Raw genomic sequence first — 19065 nt, forward strand, 5'->3', positions numbered from 1 at the left:
TCTATTGTTGATAAGAAAACTACAACATAGTTATTAAGTTACCAGGATCCAGGCTTAATCTGAATGTTTTACTTCATTATAATACATATATACATATACATATACATATACATATACATATACATATACATATACATATACATATACGTGTGTGTGTGTGTGTGCGTGTGCATGTGCGTGTGCGTGTGCGTGTGTTTGAAGTGGGTTTGCTGGGCTTCAGGACTGCTGATCTCTGCTATTACAGTGCTCCAATTCAAGGCAGTATCTTTACCAGGAAAATGGAGTCGCTTAGCTTCTGCACCACATATCTCGACATCAAAGCAGGCTAGCTTGACTGAGCCATCTGCTGTAATGCAAGAGAAAGGAGCCTCTGAGCACGTGCAGCCATGTATAGAAACCCCCCAAGCAAGGGGGCCGCTTTGATCAGTGCATCACTTTGATCAAAGCCTTGCTGAAGCAAAGTTCCCCCTTTCAAAACTCCACACAGCTCTCTCGCTCTCTCTCTGCACTTCCTTTGCTTGCAGCTGGAAGAAGAACTCCAGGGCATCTCTAAAGTTGTTATTTGCCGTTGTGTAGATGATTGAGGGAGGAGAAGGCCTCATTGATTAGAATACACGTGATGTATCTTCCATGACTTGCTTGTTCGTTTCACAAATCACAAAGTCTCTTCCCCTTGGAGATTGACATCTGGTAGAAAACTCTTAATTAGAATACCGTATCCCTAGGTTGCAGTTCTAGTGCTGAATATGCAGTGCGGGGAAGATCCAGAGGACTCAGTGGGCATTACAAGGAAATAGCAAATCTCTGCTAGTGCAGAACAAAGAAAATCAAGATGGGGATTTGGATTTTGAATGAAAGTTTGTCAGTTCTGCTGGTTGTAAGTATTCATAATCAAGCTACTGAATCTGATAAATCTGATAAATCTGATAAATCATTGGTTTTTGGAGGGGAATTATTGCATTTTTGCTACATTTTTTAGGCTTTCTATAGCGTAAAAGTTATGGTGGCAAAGTGCAGTCCTGCTATCTGGGCAGGTGGCGCAGTGGTTAAATGCAGCATTGCAGGCTACTTCAGCTGACTGCAGTTCTGCAGTTCGGCTGTTCAAATCTCACCAGCTCAGGGTTGACTGAGCCTTCCATCCTTCCGAGGTGGGTAAAATGAGGACCCGGATTGTTGTTGGGGACAATATGCTGACTCTGTAAACCACTTAGAGAGGGCTGAAAGCCCTATGAAGTATATATAAGTCTAACTGCTATTGCTATTGCTATCTGTTATTCACCTCCTGGATTTGTAAAATGGAAAGGGGAGGCCACAGAGAAGATGAAGCTGGCTTTTCTGTTGTTGTTTTTTTTTCACATATTCACGTTTGTGAATTTCTCAAAGCACCAAGGAAGACATTTCTAAATCAATGGGCTTAAAAATAATTACTTGAAATCAACTAGTGAAAACCTTTCTATTCTACCGCAGTTATTGTGGTTCGGGATAAACTTCTACTTGTTCACTGACACATTCTTCTGGTATGAATCCGAGGACGCCTACCTCTACACACGTGTTATGTTGGGTGTGAGTAAACTTCTTCTGAAATACCTTCTGGATCTTTTATTTAGCTCTCCATCTATTTTGTTATTCCACCCAATCCCTTCATTTGCCCAACTTTCCACTGCGTCTTTGTTTCTGTATACACCTATCTCTTTACCTTGTCATACTTAGCAACTTTGCTTGTCCATTGTCCAACTCCCCGCATATTGGCTGAGGACTTTTGAGAAACAATGGACTAGATTCATCAAAATAATTGTCTTATGGAAATTTATTTTAAAATTATTTCCCTTAATGCATGTGTGGCACTTCAAAAATATACAGTTTCTAATGGGTCATGCAATGCATGGGAGGAGGAATTTAAAAAAATCTATCCATTACCTACAAACTCTTCATTCCCTACCTCAATACTTCTTAAGCAAACCTCCTCTTTTGCCTTCTTTCCTTGCTGCAGAGGCCACTTTTTGTGTTTTAATAACAACAGAAATAGATTTTCTCTGTGGTGATCTGTCCCTAACATACTTTTAGATCTTCCAACAATATCAGTAAATCTGAGTAGCTGAATGTTTCCTCCTTGCTGCTGGTTGCCCTCTTCCTTTCTTTATTTTATAGATTAGAGCCTTCTCCAAAGAGCTAGGCCTTCACATAACATTGCTAAAGTAGGATTATTTGTTTAACCATTGTAAGAATAATTTATTACCTTATTTGACATTGCTGAATTTACTTGCCAGATAGCAGGTCTTAAGATAAAAAATGTGACTGCCAGATATTTTGCTGATACCAAATAATTGGCCAACCTTTAAAAAAAAACATTGCTATACTATTTAAATCTGAATGTCTTTGTCTCTTTCTTTCACTGTAGACCATATCAATCATTTCATCCAAGGTCATCTTAGGAATTACACCTTCATAAATAAACAAAAAGAGATGTGATTGTTTTGGCATGTGAAGTTCTTGATTTTACCTAAGTAACAGTTTTGTTCTCCTGTACCTAGTCTGCACTTGCATGGGCAAGAGCTTCTGCTACTTGCCTCAACTTCAACTGCTTGCTGATCCTCCTGCCAGTCAGCAGGAATCTCATCTCCTTCCTACGGGGAAGTTTTGTAAGTAGCGTCTATGGAGATTCTCAGTGATCCAGGTTATTGTTGTCCCAAAGGTACCTTTTTCAAGAGGTAACAGGACTTTCTTGTTTCTCATCCAAGAGCTGAAGAAGGTTCTTGGATAAGAAGTGAAACACCTTCAAAGAAAAACAAGGAAGTCCAGTAGCTCTTGGAAAAAGCACCTTTGGGACTTTTATAAGTAATGTTTAGTGATGGTGGTAGTCTATTTGTTGTCTTTTTAACTCTTATTGTCATGGTTCAATATTTTAGTATACTTTCATATTGTGTACTAGGAATACCTCTTCTTCTTCAAGAAGAAGATAATCTGTAAGATTTAGTTGTAAATGGATAATGTTGATAAGTAGGTGCTGGTAAGTAAATATATCTGGAGAAAGAGCTCAGAAGGTGATTTTGGGCAAATCCTCTTTCTGAGCCCAACCTATCTCAGAGAGAGATAGTTGTGGGCATAAAATTAAGGACCTCCTAACCGTTGGCCTTTTAGAGGAAAGTGAGGATTAAATGCAATAAATAAAAGTTTATCAAAACACACATTAAATGGAATTGATGCATAATACTGGCTTAGAGGGCATTCCCACTAGAGAGATGTTTCAGCAGTATCTTTTTTCCCATGGCAACTTTCTATATTCACTAAACAGGGTTTTGAATTATGAAATTGAATCATGAATCATGAAACTATAATAAAGTTCCAAGCGGGAAAAGAATTGGCAAAAATTATGTCTCCCATCTTTTGTAGTTATCTTTAGATCTCAATTTGTTCCAGGGAAAGAAGAAACTCCTGCATTGTTGGAAAGGCAAGTCTGGATAGACTTTGATTAGCATAGTACATAATAACTTGCTTGTTGATGGAATGAAACACAGAGAAAAAGATGCATGAATGCATCTGTTAGATATGATTATTATCACTTTTCATTATGGAAAAGAGCCAATTCACCAGACAAGAGTCACAGGGAAATTATCCATTGTGATTTTTATCTTGTCTGAATTTATTGTTTCATTGTACCTTATAACATTCATAAAGCTGAAGCCTGAAACAGGATGATCTTGCACAAATGAATAATGACCATGTGGATTTGTTTGCACCATATCTTCTAACCTAGTTAACTCTTGTGGTTCACAACAAAATACTGTGGTGCTAGAATTTAAGGCAATTATTATATAGCAGAAAATTCAAAGCAACCTTTCACTATAGTCATTCACATAATTCTTTGGAAAAAGCTGTGACCTCTATTTCAAACTGGTTAACAATGTAATACAGAAACTACATATTGGCCAGTATAATGGAAGTGCTAATTATGAAATGGATAAGTTCTGGAAAAAAATCTGCAAATAGGAAATTATTTAAGACATTTAAAAATAAAATAAACTGCTTAAAAATGTAGCCTTTTGTAACACAACTGCACAATACATATATTTGTCTGCCTTGTGATGCAGTAACAATTCTATATGGCTCTATTTTTGCTTTTAAAAATATGTTTTAAAGAAAAACACCTGTAGTCTATATCAATTAAATACATAGTGCAATCTTTTTTTCCATAATAGAAAGGTTTATAACTTTATCAATACTATTTTAACCAACAAAACTGTTGCTTTTCCAGTATGCAAACAAGTTATATATTTTGGAGGTGCAACGAAAAGACTAAATATTCAACCTCTTGAATTGTGGGCTATATTCACATATAACATATGTGAAGCTAAAAAAGCTATATATTAGCATCATTTACTAAAGAAATGAGCCCTGTTAAGCTATGGACTTTCTTTTCTATTTATCTTTTTGAAGAGGTTGTACATTTTTGTTCCCAATTTTATCAGCTGCAGATTAAAAAAAAGAACAAACAGTGATTTATCCACATTTACAATTCCTGACCAAGTCAACTTCATATTATGGGTTATGTACTTTGCTTAAATAATTGTGTGAACAAAAACTCTACTTTAGATTGAAAAACATATAATTGAAGATGGAGGAAAACATCTAATCTCATTCTTTCTCATGTATTATGAGAGGGAGGAGAGGAATGAGTATCATAGTTACTAAATTTAAGCTTAGAGTCATGCAAATGAAATAAACATGATTTAAAATACATCTTGGTTTTCATCAAGTGTCGCAGGACAATACTGAGGAGACAACTGGATAAAAATATCACATTTCACAAGATAATTGCCTATGGAGTAGCTGTAAATGCAAGTAAGTTAGAAAACATTTTGCCTGCAATATTACTTGTTTCTATCCAGGATCATATACATCCAGCATATTAGCTGCATGCTTGAATAATTCCACTTACCTCCCAATGCTCAATTATTGTGGATCAGTGGAAGTTAACTTTGGGAAAAATGTTAAACTAAATTGCCATCCTTGGAGTTAGCATACCAGATTTCCTATGGCAATGACTTTAGTTGTAATGGAAACCATTTCTGAAGTCTCTCCTAGCTTTAATGGAGTTGGAATTAATGCAATTGTTTTGAAAATGGGAGCCCCATACAATTCTTATTACCACCATTATTTACATTTCTATTTCTAGCTTTAATTGAAATAGGAATATTTGTGCTTATAGTGTACATGTAGATTTTACTTACTTTATTTTCCAGCAGTAAAGCAAGTTTATTGTAAATAACAGTACAACAAAGATACCGTACCACAGAGACAATACAAAAATAAAAGAACATTAAGCCTTTGATCCATCTTGTCTACTATTCTGGTATTATAGCATGGCCAACCAGGTATATTCAGGAAATTCGCAAATATAGACAGGGGGACAATAGTCTTCAATGATTGTTCCCTAGCAGCTGGTGTTTAAGGTATATAGTCATTCCTTGTTTAGTGACTACCTTGGTTAACAACCATTTGCAAATATGATGGTAATAAATGGTAACTTTAAAAAATCATTTCCCAACCAATGCAGGCATTTACAACCAAATTTCATATCCCTGACAACAATGCATACCTAAGGGAGAGTAACACTGGTGTAGATGAGAGAACTGTATCTGAATGACACAGCAGTGAGTGGTCTTTGCTGTCTGTCTGTCTAACTGACTGACTGACTGACTGCCTCTGCCTCCCCCCCCACCCTGCCTCTCTCTCATGTTCACTTCATGAGCATCTTGCTTAATGACCTGGTTGATAGAACTAAATGAGGAGTGGGTGTCTTAAGATGGAGTAAATTACACTATGGCTAAAAGCCATTGATAAGCCAATACCCTTTGATTTTGTCCAAAACTTTTTAAAGCCATTTAAATTGGTGGATATCTGAATCTGATGACACCACCATCTTGAACAAATCATGCAATATAAAAAAAATCTCAAGTCTTTCCTTTGATCAATTCTGGATCATTTGCATTCAGTTTCAGTTAATAATGCCTAATTCTAACATTGTAAGAATGTTAGGGGGAAAATATAAAATTTTTTTACCCATCTTCTATGCCTGACATGCATTAATTTATCTCCACTTTGCCTACCCTTACTCTCTTTGTTCACAGCTCATAAGGAACATTTAAACAATAAGATGAATGTTTCAGTCATTTTACCAAACAGGTGCTGATGTTTCTTAAATCTAATATGGCATAATTCCTGCCAGAATCAATGAGCTGAATATTTGTTCTTTGTTTTGCTGAAAACCTCAAAAGAGTATGGAATTCAGAATATGCCACAAAGCAATATGATGAGATGCTTCTTTATCATGGACAGCAATTTATCAATTTGCTTTCATCGTATGAATACATTCCTGAAAAATGTGCACACATTTCTTTTTCTTAATTAAGAAGTCATTCCAGGAATAGAAATCCATTAATTTGACTTATTTTAAATTTTCTCCTGTAACAAAGTAAAAGTGCACCAAACTACATTGGCTGCGCTTTCCAATTTAAGTTTAAGAGGTTAGGCATGAAAGTTATTCATAAAGCTGGAATGCATTTCAGTATGTATCACATCTTTGTGTGTGTGTGTGTGTGTGTGTGTGTGTGTGTGTGTGTGTGTGTGTATGTTTATATTTATATTTTAAAATCTTGCCTAAAGTATCTCCCAGAGTAATGGAAGAAAGAACCCATGACAGTTATAAAAGGGTGTCTACACTCTTATTTTCCCATAATTTTAAATTAAAACTTTTAAAACCCAAATACCCAGGGTTGACATGCTTTGGGTCCCATCAGTAAAAAAAATGTCATGTTATGGCACCCAGAAGACATGCTGGGTTTTTAGAGAATTATCCCTCCTGATACTACATGTCTGTTCTGACCTAGGCTTCCTAAGATCATGAAGCAGACTCCTCATCCTGATACAACCTCTTTTATTTAGGTTAAAGAGAATTCCTTTTCAGCAAAGTCCTAGCGAACAGTCTTTGAGGTTTGAGGTTTATTTGATTTATATGCTGCCCTTCTCCCAAGGACTCAGAGCAGCGTACAACATTAAAAGAAACAGATACTACAAAAGTTAAAAAGAAATTAAATAGGATATCCCCAAACCCAATTAAAATTAACAATGACACGTTTTTTTAAAAGAATTCAAATTAAAATTAACAATAATCAATACTTTGATTTGTTTTGTTCAGGCCAGGCTGGCTTGCTTGCTGGAAAAGCCAACTTTTTAGGGTGCGTCGGAAGGACCAGATGTCGAGGATTATATGAAGCTCCGGGGGCAGCTCATTCCAGAGGGAAGGCACTCCCACAGAGAAGGCTCTCCCCCTGGGGGTCACCAGTCGACACTGTCTGGCCGACGGCACCCTGAGGAGGCCAACTCTGTGGGGTCGCTGGACAATGGGAGGCTACCGGTGGCAGTAGGTGGTCTCATAGGTACCCTGGGCCTAAGCCATGGAGCGCTTTAAAGGTCATAATTAGTACCTTGAATCGCACCCGGAAGACAACTGGCAACCAGTGCAGGCTGCCTAAAAGGGGTGTGACATGGGAGTACCTGGGTGCCCCCATGACAACCCGCACAGCCGCATTCTGGACCAGTTGAAGCTTTCGGGTGCTCTTCAAGGGCAGCCCCATGTAGAGAGCGTTACACTAGTCCAGGCGAGAAAGGACGAGGGCATGGGTGACTGTGCACAGAGCATCCCGATCCAGAAAGGGGCGCAACTGACATACCAGGCGAACCTGGTAAAAAGCCCCCCTGGTCACGGCCATCAGGTGTTCTTCTAAACTAAGCCGTGTATTCAGGAGAACGCCCAGATTGCGGGCCCTCTCTGAGGGGGCTAAAATTTCTCCCCCTATCATCAAAGATGGAACAAGATGCACAAATCGGGATGATGAAAACCACAGCCACTCCGTCTTGGAGGGATTGAGCTTGAGCCTGTTCCTCCCCATCCAGATCCGCACAGCTTCCAGGCATTGGGACATCACATCAAGGGCATCGTTTGGGTGGTTTGGGGTAGAGATGAAAAGTTGGGTATCATCAGCATATTGATGATACCGTACCCCAAAACCACGGATAATCTCACCCAGTGGTTTCATATATATGTTGAACAGGAGGGGTGAGAGAACCGACCCCTGGGGCACCTTACAAGTGACGCACCTCGGGGTTGATGCCTGCCCTCCAGTCAACACAAACTGCGACCGATCCGACAGGTAGGAGGAGAACCACCGTAAAACGTGCCCCCCACAACCCCTCGAGTCGTCGCAGTAGGATACCATGGTCGATGGTATCGAAAGCCGCTGAGAGGTCTACTAGGACCAGGACAGAGGAACAGCCCCTATCCTGGGCCCGCCAGAGATCATCGACCAATGCGACGAATGCCGTCTCCGTGCTGTATCCGGGCCTGAAACCCGACTGAAATGGATCCAGGTAGACAGCTTCATCCAGGGACTATGGAAGCTGACGTGCTACCACATTCTCAACAACCTTCACTACAAAGCAAAGGTTGGAGACTGGACGATAGTTGGCTAAAGAAGCTGGGTCCAGGGAAGGCTTTTTAAGGAGGGGCCTCACCACCGTCTCCTTCAAGGCGGTGGGAAAGAACCCCTCTCTCAAAGAAGCATTGGTAATCGCCTGGAGCCAGCCTCGAGATTTTCATGAGATTTCACAACCACAGACCTTTATCAGTCTTGGAAAGTTGCCAAGCTGATATCTTCCAAATGCCATGCTGTAGCAGCAATTGCTTGGCAAGAAGTCAGGAACAGTTCTCCAACAAAACCATGAAGCCCTTATCCGCACTGACATAAGCGCGGAGGGCAAATCCGCGCCTTCCGAAGCGCTCAGCACTCTAACCCTAACCCTAAACCTAACCCTAAACCTAACCTTAAACCTAACCCTAAACCTAACCCTAAACCTAACCCTAAACCTAACCCTAAACCTAACCCTAAACCTAACCCTAACCCTAACCCTAAACCTAACCCTAACCCTAACCCTAACCCTAACACTAACACTAACACTAACACTAACCCTAACACTAAACCTAACCCTAAACCTAACCCTAAACCAAACCCATAAACCTAATCCTAACCCTTACCTTAATTTAAATCGGCTTTCTGTCGCCGCGCTGTTTTAAAGAGCCCTTCTGTCTCCGCGCTGTTGTCGCCGCGGTGATGACGTTGCGGTTTTAGCAATGCGGTTTTGTCGCCGCTATTTTGACGAGCGCGGTTTTGTTGGGCCACAGTCAGGAACAGATCTTTACCCTAATGAATTAATTGTCTCCTGCAAACTCCCCTTCCCTTTCACTCCTCTTTATTCCCTATGGGAGAGGCCATTCACCATTCACCTGTGCCTTTACTCCTAAGACAGCCCTTGTTCCTTAACTGTTTTCTTCTCCTAGCAGCTCTGTGCATGTATACGTTGGGAACAGGCTCCAGCTATTCTTCTGACCCACTGATATCCGACTCCGAAGGCAGCTGATAACTGTCAGACAGCCCTGGCCCCATCTCTACCTCTGATGCAGAGCACTCATCAGAGCCTTCCCCAGACTTCAAAACTGGCCCATGTTCTCCCAAACCTTCTCACTTCTGATTCTGCCACCAGCTTCACTGGCCACTGGCGGCCCACAATACTGGCCATGATCCTAGGAGGGTCTTAAAAACTTGGCTCTTTTTACAGGCCCATCCTTTCCATTTTAATAACTAGTAAAATTACACAGGTTGTAGCATTTCAGCCATTCTAAAACATCATGGACAGGGAAAGGATGTCACATGGGAAAGCGGTAACAGCAGAGCTATCAAAGCACTACTTCAAAAGACAAACGGATGGAACTAGAATGTGAAGCTCTAGAAAGTTTCTGAGAAAACAGATTTGAATCTTCTAGCCTTCTACCTATGAGGTCCTCCTATTTGCAACAATGTACAAGTACTCCTCAACTTATGACCATTGTTTTGCTTAACGACCATGGCAAAAAAATGTAAAATCAGGTCAGACACTTGGGTGACCCATTTTATGACTGTCATGACTTACAACCTTGATGGGTAGGTTCAATTACGTTCATAAGTTGAGGTCTGCCTGTAAATTGGCAAGTGATTGATTATATGGGGAATAGTAAAGTGGTTAATTAGAAAGTGACAAACCAGTCTAACTACTATCCAAGATGTACATGTTGTAATTCCTATTCTTTCTCTCTCAGATACTAATTCTATGACAGTTGTATGTGTTTTACCAAGGATAACACCAAGTAATACAAAATAACAGAACTTATTCTTTCTTTGCTTACTGAACAGATAGATAATGACTTGTAATTGCAACTTATATAAAATCTGTCCATAATAATAAATCATAAAGTAGTTAGACTCAAAATAACAGTATTGGTGAATGTTTTTCCTGCTGGCAAATAATATGCTGAAGCTGGAAAGCAGCAAAGCCAAAGAAATAAGCCAATGCCTTGCCTATCATGACTGTTGTGTATATTTCCTTGTATAAACACACATGCACACCCAGATACATATACAAAATCAGGGCAATACCATTTGGAAGAAGAGATGTAATAGAGGCAGGATAGAGACTGGCATTAGGAACAGGAAAAATCATAGTAGTATTTTGCATTGCAAGGATAAATGAATAATGCTTCCATTCAGCAATAATGAATAAACCCATACGTTGTCTCTTAGTCAAGGAAAAACCTTTATCAGATGTACTGATTGACTATGGCAGGAAGATAGTCCCTCCTAAATTTATCTCTGGCTTGTTTCAGTAATAACATGTCATAATCTTTACTTTCTAAAACCTGTTTTCATAGCTATTCACATCATTGCACATTTGGTCAATATAGAACTATTTCATCTCAGCCATTCAAAACAAGCAGGCGACTTGAGGAAGAAACTGTCTGGCATTGGTGGGAACCCGAATGAAAGCTACTTGAACCCCATCAGAAGCTATGACACAGTAGGTTGGCTTTGGTGTTAGTCTTGTGGTTGGTTAGCTTTCATTCATCAGAAAGTTGACACAATCCAACTCACATCCTAAATTAACATAGAAATGTTGGGAGCAGAGAAATGAAAAAGAATACATAAAAAGAGGGATCAAGTAAAGGTCATTTTGCAGGGATATAGTAATCAGTAATGCATAAAAATACCAAAATAAAAGACTTTGAATTGCCCACTGATATTAGTTGTTGATACTTTCTATTCCATATTCTCTTGAAACCCATGGCGACATAGCTTTGATTAGAGATGGGGAAAGGGAGAGACATGATGATACCATGACAGTCTTCATGTTCAACAATCATTTGTCATTGTTTTAAACCAGTACAAATGTACAGTTATTATTACTAATAAAATAATTTAGGCTGTCATCCAAAATTCACTTACAGTAAGTAAGTTCCAATGAGCAGCCACACATTTTAAGAAATTAAATATTCATCTGTATTAACTACAAGATTTGTCCTCGTTGTAATTGCTGTGAAAATAGATTGTGTTTAAGACAGATGAATCCAATCACTATACAGCCTAGCCAAAGCAACTTTGATGAAATTCTGCAAATGCTAGTGAAAGACATACTTCCTTCTGGCATATTCTATATTCCTCCTTCTAGAGGAATATAGAATTGTATGTATGTATGTATGTTTGTGTGTATGTGTGTGTGTGTGTATGTGTGTGTGTATGTATGTATGTATGTATGTATGTATGTATGTATAACCCTGCATTCATTTATTTGATAATGCTATGCTTTCCCCATCGTTAGTGTCTGCTCATTAAATCTTGTTCGAATCATGTCTTGCCTTCAGAATACCCAAAGATAATAATAATGGGAACTGCTAAGACAGTCTTGCTTCCTCTTACCATTTCACAAAAATATGAGAATTTCACTCCTTGCAACTGATAGATTTTTAGTATCAAATAGAAAATAGGTTTTAATATTAATGCCCCGGGTCTGCTCTTAAAAAAAATTAAATTAAATTAATATTTTTATTACACTATTAATCCAATATTCCTATAAACCATTTTCCCCTCAGAATACATTAGCTGAAATCCTGAGAAGCATAGCTGGAGTGACCGGACTCCTAATCACTGTGTCGCTAATTCTGATAATGACCTCATCTACTGAAACCATCAGAAGATCCTTCTATGAGGTGTTCTGGTATACCCATCACCTATTCATTGTTTTCTTCGCTGGCCTGGTAGTTCATGGTATGGGGTAAGTATGTATACACACACATATGTATAATAGTCACAAAGCAAAATATTATTTTGAATGTCCAAATTTAAGAGGTGACCAATTGGGAGTTATTGATTAGTTTTGAGATCAAACTTCAACGTAAGCCAGGACAGCCACCACTCAACCTCAGCTTTCTTTTCTTCTAAAATTAATCTATGTTATTATACATTATATATGATGTCTGGTGTCAGCTTTGATGTGCCTAGCCACCATCAAAGAATATAGTGGCTGGACACCATCAAAACTGATACCAGCCAGAGCATAGAAAATCTCAAAGAAGTTGTGCAAGATTGGAAGAAGTGGAGAAACCTGGTCCATAGAACTGCCGAGAGTCAGACACAGCTGAATGGATTTCTTCTTCTTCTTCTTCTTCTTCTTCTTCTTCTTCTTCTTCTTCTTCTTCTTCTTCTTCTTCTTCTTCTTCTTCTTCTTCTTCCCCATCATCATCATCTAGAATGTCTACTATAGCACAATAAAATATTATTGGAGGGGAAAACACTATTAGAAACGCTAAGGCTTTTATATCAAACTGATTCAAATGTTCCTGATGTTTTAAACTGTAGAAAGGCTTTCTGACAACAACAAAAGTGACATTGAACTATAAAATATTATTTAACTGTGTTATTTTTTTTCTAGTCATCTTATCCGTGGTCAAACCAATCAGAGTCTGCTGGTTCACAATGTGAGTTACTGTAAAGATCACTACTGGGAGTGGGAAAGATCAGCTCAGTGTCCTCTGCCCCAGTTTTCGGGTAATGGCCCTTCGGTAAGAATTGCAATTATATTGTGAATACCTTGCCATTAATGCAGTTTACAGACTTGTAGAAATGTTCTTAACCATATGAAAAGAACTACATGGCTGAGAGTGTTACGTGACTCTCTAGAACATAGAATAGGGTTGGAAGGGGCCTGCAGGCCTTCTTGTCCATGGCAGGAGATCATATACCAATCCAAAACATCTTTTCGCCTTAGGATCAGAACTGTATACATCTAGCACATACGCACACTTGTTATGTTCTGGGAGAATGGAGAATGAATGTGAGGCCAGAATGACTTCTAACAGCTCTTTATTCAATACTGCCTGTGAGGCAATTGAACTTCGTGGCTGACAGAGCTCCTTTTATAGGAAACCGCTCAGTCAAGAAATCAATCAATCAGGAGAGAGCATTTTCCCGCTCCAACAGAGGACCAGAATGAGAACTTCCAACTGAGAACCACTGACATACTAGTGATGGTTAACCTTTTTTGGCTCCCATGCCAAAAAGGTCATGCACAGGTGTGCCACACCCATAATGCTATGTGCATGACCCCCCCACTGCGCATGCACATGCACACATACCAGTGTCCCCCTCCCTGTTTTTGGCATTTTTTTTTGCCCTCCCCAGGCTCCAGAGGCTTTCTAGGAACCTGGAGAGGGTGAAAACAGCCTTCTCTGCCCCCCCACCCCCGAGGCCCTCTGGAGGCTTCAGGGACTTCCCTGAAGCCTCCAGAAGGCAAAAAATGGACCTACAGGAAACCTGGAAGTTTGGGAATTGTGACTTCCGGTTTGTCTGTAGGGTCGATTTTCAACTTCTGGAGCCTTCAGAAGGCTTCCCTGAAATCTCTGGAAGGTGAAAAATGGACCTATGGACAAACCAGAAGTCACTGTTGGTTTGTTGGAATCAGTGGTGGGATTCAAATAATTTAACAACCTGTTCTCTGCCCTAATGATTTCTTCCAACAACCAGTTCATCAAACTGCTCAGAAAGTTAACAACCGGTTCTCCTGAACTGGTGTGAACTGGCTGAATCCCACCATTGGTTGGAATCCTCCTGAAGACCCCTGAAAGCTCCGGAAGGTGAAAAACAGACCTATGGGGAATCCAGACGTTCGGAAATGGGGAGGGTGAAAAACGGTCCTACGAGCAAAGCGGAAGTCTGTTCCTGAACTTCCAGTTTGTCCATAAGGCTGGTTTTCCATGCTCTGGAGGCTTCCTTGAAGCAAAAAATAGCCTCAAAAGAAGGCTGAAGTCAGTTGGCCAGCGCGTGCATGTGTGTTGTCCAGCTGATAGGGCAACGCCTCTCGTGCCCTAACAAATGGCTCCGCATGCCACCATCACAGCTATATACAATACATAGCAACACTGATACACACAAATCCCATTAGAACACTTTGAACTTCATCTTCAAAAGATGAGATAGCCCCACATGAAAAACAAAGGAAGTCCCACATAACCCAAAGAGAAACAGGATTATAATCCATATGGTGGTCCCACTTCCACGATTTATAACTTGAGCAGGAAAACCAGCCACAGAATTTGGTATTCAAGGACAGGTAGCAAAAAAAAAATTAAATTTTGAATCCTAAAGATTATCTGCCAGCCTGATGTCTTTAAATAAGACATTGTGGCTCTGCCCTAGAAATGATTGCATTCATCTCCCGCTTGCAAATATGATTCTGGCTGCATACTGTCTATATCTTCTAATACTTTATATGAAAGTAATGAACTGTGACTCTCTTTTATCAATGCCCATTAGGATGATTTGATATATGAAACAGCTGGTAAACTTATCAAACACAGAAAGCATAATGCTGACACAAGCAGTCTGAATTGGCATTTAAATAGTTTCCATCACCATCTGAGTCATTTTTGCCCCCAAAGTGGGATGTGCTACAGTTAAGCTCCAAAACTGAAAAGGTTCTTCAGTATTGGTGACCATGTATGTTGCTTCTGTTAGTGTCTCCCAATAGAAGTTATGCCTTCCCCTGGGCTTGCACTGAAAAAAATAAATGAATGAATTAAAGTATCAACAGAATGCATCAAGGTGTTTCAGAGAAGGTAGTAGCAAATTCTTCGCACCACTAGCTTGGGGGGGAAAAGGGTGAGTTAGGATTTCTTTTAAATAGGAAAATATATTACCCATCAGTTCTGCAGTTTTATTGTTGCAAAAAGAAAGGTAGCTTTTCCTCGTCCATTTTTAGTTACACTGCAGCTACTGAAATAATCAGATTAACTGGAGCCTCCTGGGACCCTAAAGATCTGGAATTACAATCAAACTGCTGCATATATTCCTTTAATTTAACTGGACAACACAAATGGGAATATATAAAGATATGCATTAAAAGTAAGACAATAACATGATTTAAGTTTTACAAAATTACAATTGCCTGTTTCCAGGCGAATAGGTAGCATGAAATCTAAGGTAAATATCCATACACTTAAAAGATCCTAGGTTCACTTCATTGAATTGGGAAATTCAGTGTCAGGAAAAGAGTGGAATCAAATACCTCTTTATTTGGAATTGTAACCTGTTGTTTCCTCACTGTCGTATTAAAGATAGATGAAACTGGATTATCCCATAGCAAACTTTTCTGCTAATAATGTTAAACTTCTAAGAATAGTAACGCTTGTCTCTTCATCAGTCTCTTCCTCAGTCTTCATCAGAGTCTACCCAGGATCATTTAATGCCATTATCGATGACTTGCCACCCTAGCAAAAGGCTTGTGTCCTAAACATAATGAATATAACTTTGAACATTCAACAGGACATTAAAGGCTAATCATTTCCTACAAATAGACATTTTAAAGGTTGCACTTTCCAGAGCAGCTCACTAAGGATCAAAAGAACCAATCTGGAAGACCATGGCTGAATGGTCAGGGAAGATATAAAATACTTTAAAATCCTTCACAGTGATTTTTATGTCTGGACACTATAAACAAAGAGGGGGAAATGATCTTATTATTTCCCCCTTTCTTTATCAAGTCATTAGGACAAAAATTTGTCTTCTATCAGTGACATCTTCTACCAGTGGACAATTTCTTCATCATGGTAGGACAACAGTGATTGACAGTCTTCCTATCTAGAAGAAATTCAAAAAGTAGCATTCTTGAGAATTCAAAGGAGCAGATGTCATTTGGCATCCTCCGAAGTCTGCAGTCGCTCAGTAGAATGTGTTAGAAGCCACACTCCAAAAAACAGCAGGTGTGGTCAGAGTCACAAATTTGTGGAGCCGAAAGTAAGCCGTTACTCTGCGACTTTGCTTAATTTTGCAGTGGGGAGAAGGATAGTTAACTTTGTTTTCCTCAACTTCTTAAATTTTCTTTTTCTTTTTCCTGTGCCTATACTGCTGATGGTCAGTCAACAAGATAGCATGCTGGATGCCTGCCCAGTGATAAGCAAAGCTCAGGCAGAAATCTTTACCAATATCTTAAGATAGCAATTGTAAAGATAATCAAAAGACCTGGCACAGGTCAAGCTCAGAAATCCAAAAGAAGTGACAAAACCAAAGGACAAGCCCCAAAGGTGCTTTTTTCAAGAGGCAACTGGATTTTCTTTGAAGACGTTTCTCATCCAAGAAGCTTCTTCAGCTCTGACTGGATGGTGGGAAATGGAAGGGTTTATATGCTATCTATCTCCAATCTACAGCACAGTCCTTTCAACAGTTCCAAGAAGGTTCCACACCAATGTGTATACTCAGGTGACCCCATGACACAGATAAACCTCAGACCTTAACGACCTGCTAAATGCAAATGACCAGTTTTCTTCAAGGAGTATGAATCCTTTCATTTCCCACTATCCAGTCAGAGCTGAAGAAGCTTCTTGGATGAGAAGTGAAATGTCTTCAAAGAAAAGCCAGAAAAAGCCAGAAAAAGCCAGCTGCCTCTTGAAAAAAGCACCCTTGTGACAACTGTCACCTGGATGGCTGAGAACCTCCATAGACAAAGGGCAAGACAAGAGAAATAGTGGCAAGGAATCTAGAATACAGGTAGTTCTCGACTTACAACAGTTCATTTAGTGGCCATTCAAAGTTGCAATGGAACTGAAAAAAGTGACATGACCATTTTTCACCTTTGTAGCATCCCCATGATCATGTGATCAAAATTCAGATGCTTGCAACTGGTTCATACTTATGACCATTGCTGTTTCCCAAGGTCATGCAATCACCTTTTGCAACCTTTTGATGAGCAAAATCAGTGGGGAAGCCAGATTCACTTAAAAACTGTGTTCTTGGAGTTTTCTCCCCAGGAGTGAGGTCAATAAATCAGCCACCCTGAGCCTCCCCACAAAACTGTGGGAGTTTACTCAACATTGGCTCTTCTGCAGGGTTGTTTCTAGGCAGGTCTCATCAATCTGCAGAGCTCTGCTCTTGATTGTTGTTGAATCGTCAAACATATCTGCTTAAGGTGACTGGACTTCAGAGTGAGAGACTGTCAATGAGTATAGACAAGACATCCTGAGGACTTTCTAGAACTGGCTCAAGAGTGGAGTTGTGAGGTTCACAGTTACTACAGATCCCTAGATGCTTCTAATTCCACTTCCTACCCATGCTTCACATGATGGAATATATTTAGCTGGGCCATTACAACATGAGCATGATTTCAAACTAATGAAAGGGAAGAGTCTAAACTACTAAACTAGTAGTAGTCCCAAAATACTCTGGAAAGAGTCTGGAGATCCCAACTGAAAGAAGCATAGATCTTCATTTAGATCATCTGCCAAAGATTTTGCCCTCCTGCTATTATGTGATTCATATTTAGAATCTGTGGTGCCACTTTAAATAGTGTAGTTCAGGAACAAGCAACTTACAGCACTCAAGATATTGCCAAACAATACTTCCCAGCATTGCTCACTATAGGCCATGTTTCCAAAATCAGCTATCTTTTAACAAGCACCTGGTTTTGTATCAACTTACCTTCTTTTTCTCAATCCAGAGAGTTATCAAATCAATGAAGGCCATGTCTGTGTCCATTATGGCCAAGTGTCCTCACAGTGGTTTGCACTGCTTCTCTTGAGGGAAGTGGACTTGAGTTGCATAGGGGAGTGTGCTTCCTGGTAGCTCACACAGCCTTTGCATGCCTGTTGGGTGGCCCCAATCTAGTGCCACTAAATTGGGTAAGAAAAACTTAACAAACAGTTAGTGTGAACGGGACTCAACTGTATAAACTTTTCTCCATAACCTGTGTGGTGAAAACTGGAAATAGTTTGTGCTAGCTCAAAGCTAGGTGGCATTAGGATGCCACCATTCAATTTTCAGTATCATTAATGAAAACGTTCATCAAAAATTATTATTAGCTAATTCTGTGACAATGCTATGGTTTGGAAAGCCAATATTAATATTAGGGAAAGGGAAATGAAAAATACTGAAAAGGACACATGACTTTTTGGTAATATGTAACAAATGTAATCAATTTTATTTAATACAATTATTTTGATTAATTAAACAAGTCCACTCTGTTAAACTTAGAGCTAGTAGCTTTCTACTAATTGAACAGAATATTAAGGGATATTAATATTCTGTAATTTATTAATACTATTAATAAATAATAATAAAATGTAGAAGTGAAAAGTAATCCCTTTATTTTTTATCTTAGAAAAATCTGAATTATGAAGGAACAGAAAAATGAGGAAATACTGGAAGTTTATAAATGATTAATCTAGTTTTGTTTTGTTTTTGATACAAACTAGAATAATTCTATTTAGGGTTCAGTTGTATTATACAGTGTTATTTTTCTTTCTGTTCATATATACATTAAAAGTAAATTTAAATCTATTTTCTTTGGTGTAATCGGGTTGCAATTTGGAGAAATTAGATTTTTCATATTCTTTGCAGTCTAAAAATGCTATCCTAAGCTTTTTTCCCCCTAAATATTAATAGGAAATGCTTGAAATGAATAGGCATCCTTGCACATCTAAAAAAATCTTTTAAAAAAATCCTGGACATTCTATTATATCTAATTATCTAAAGCTGTTGTACTTTGAATAGAATTACCAGCTGATATATATATAGTCAGTTAAGTAGCTTTAATCAATAGGATGATCAGTATATATAACCATGAAGCTGCCATATCTGGAGATCTAATAGCTGCCAT

At 39.0% G+C, this 19065-nt stretch overlaps 1 protein-coding gene across 2 annotated transcripts in view; it reads left to right on the top strand.

Annotated features, from left to right (window-relative positions):
- The first annotated feature begins 832 nt into the window (after window positions 1-832).
- NOX3 (NADPH oxidase 3) overlaps window positions 833-19065 on the top strand; it is a 31058-nt gene continuing 12825 nt past the window's right edge. The window contains exons 1-7 of one of the 2 annotated variants that reach the window (XM_087719134.1): window positions 833-877; window positions 1468-1563; window positions 2532-2648; window positions 4755-4839; window positions 10799-10944; window positions 12014-12195; window positions 12853-12982. In XM_087719134.1, the coding sequence (XP_087575260.1) occupies window positions 833-877; window positions 1468-1563; window positions 2532-2648; window positions 4755-4839; window positions 10799-10944; window positions 12014-12195; window positions 12853-12982 (801 nt within the window). The remainder of the gene's footprint in view (window positions 878-1467; window positions 1564-2531; window positions 2649-4754; window positions 4840-10798; window positions 10945-12013; window positions 12196-12852; window positions 12983-19065) is intronic. The other variant, XM_087719135.1, reaches the window with a different exon arrangement.

This window comes from Thamnophis sirtalis, unplaced genomic scaffold, assembly GCF_051295495.1.
Source record: "Thamnophis sirtalis isolate CommonGarterSnake01/CBP01778 unplaced genomic scaffold, rThaSir2_p1.2 scaffold_6, whole genome shotgun sequence".
In the NCBI taxonomy this organism is placed as follows: Eukaryota; Metazoa; Chordata; class Lepidosauria; order Squamata; family Natricidae; genus Thamnophis; species Thamnophis sirtalis.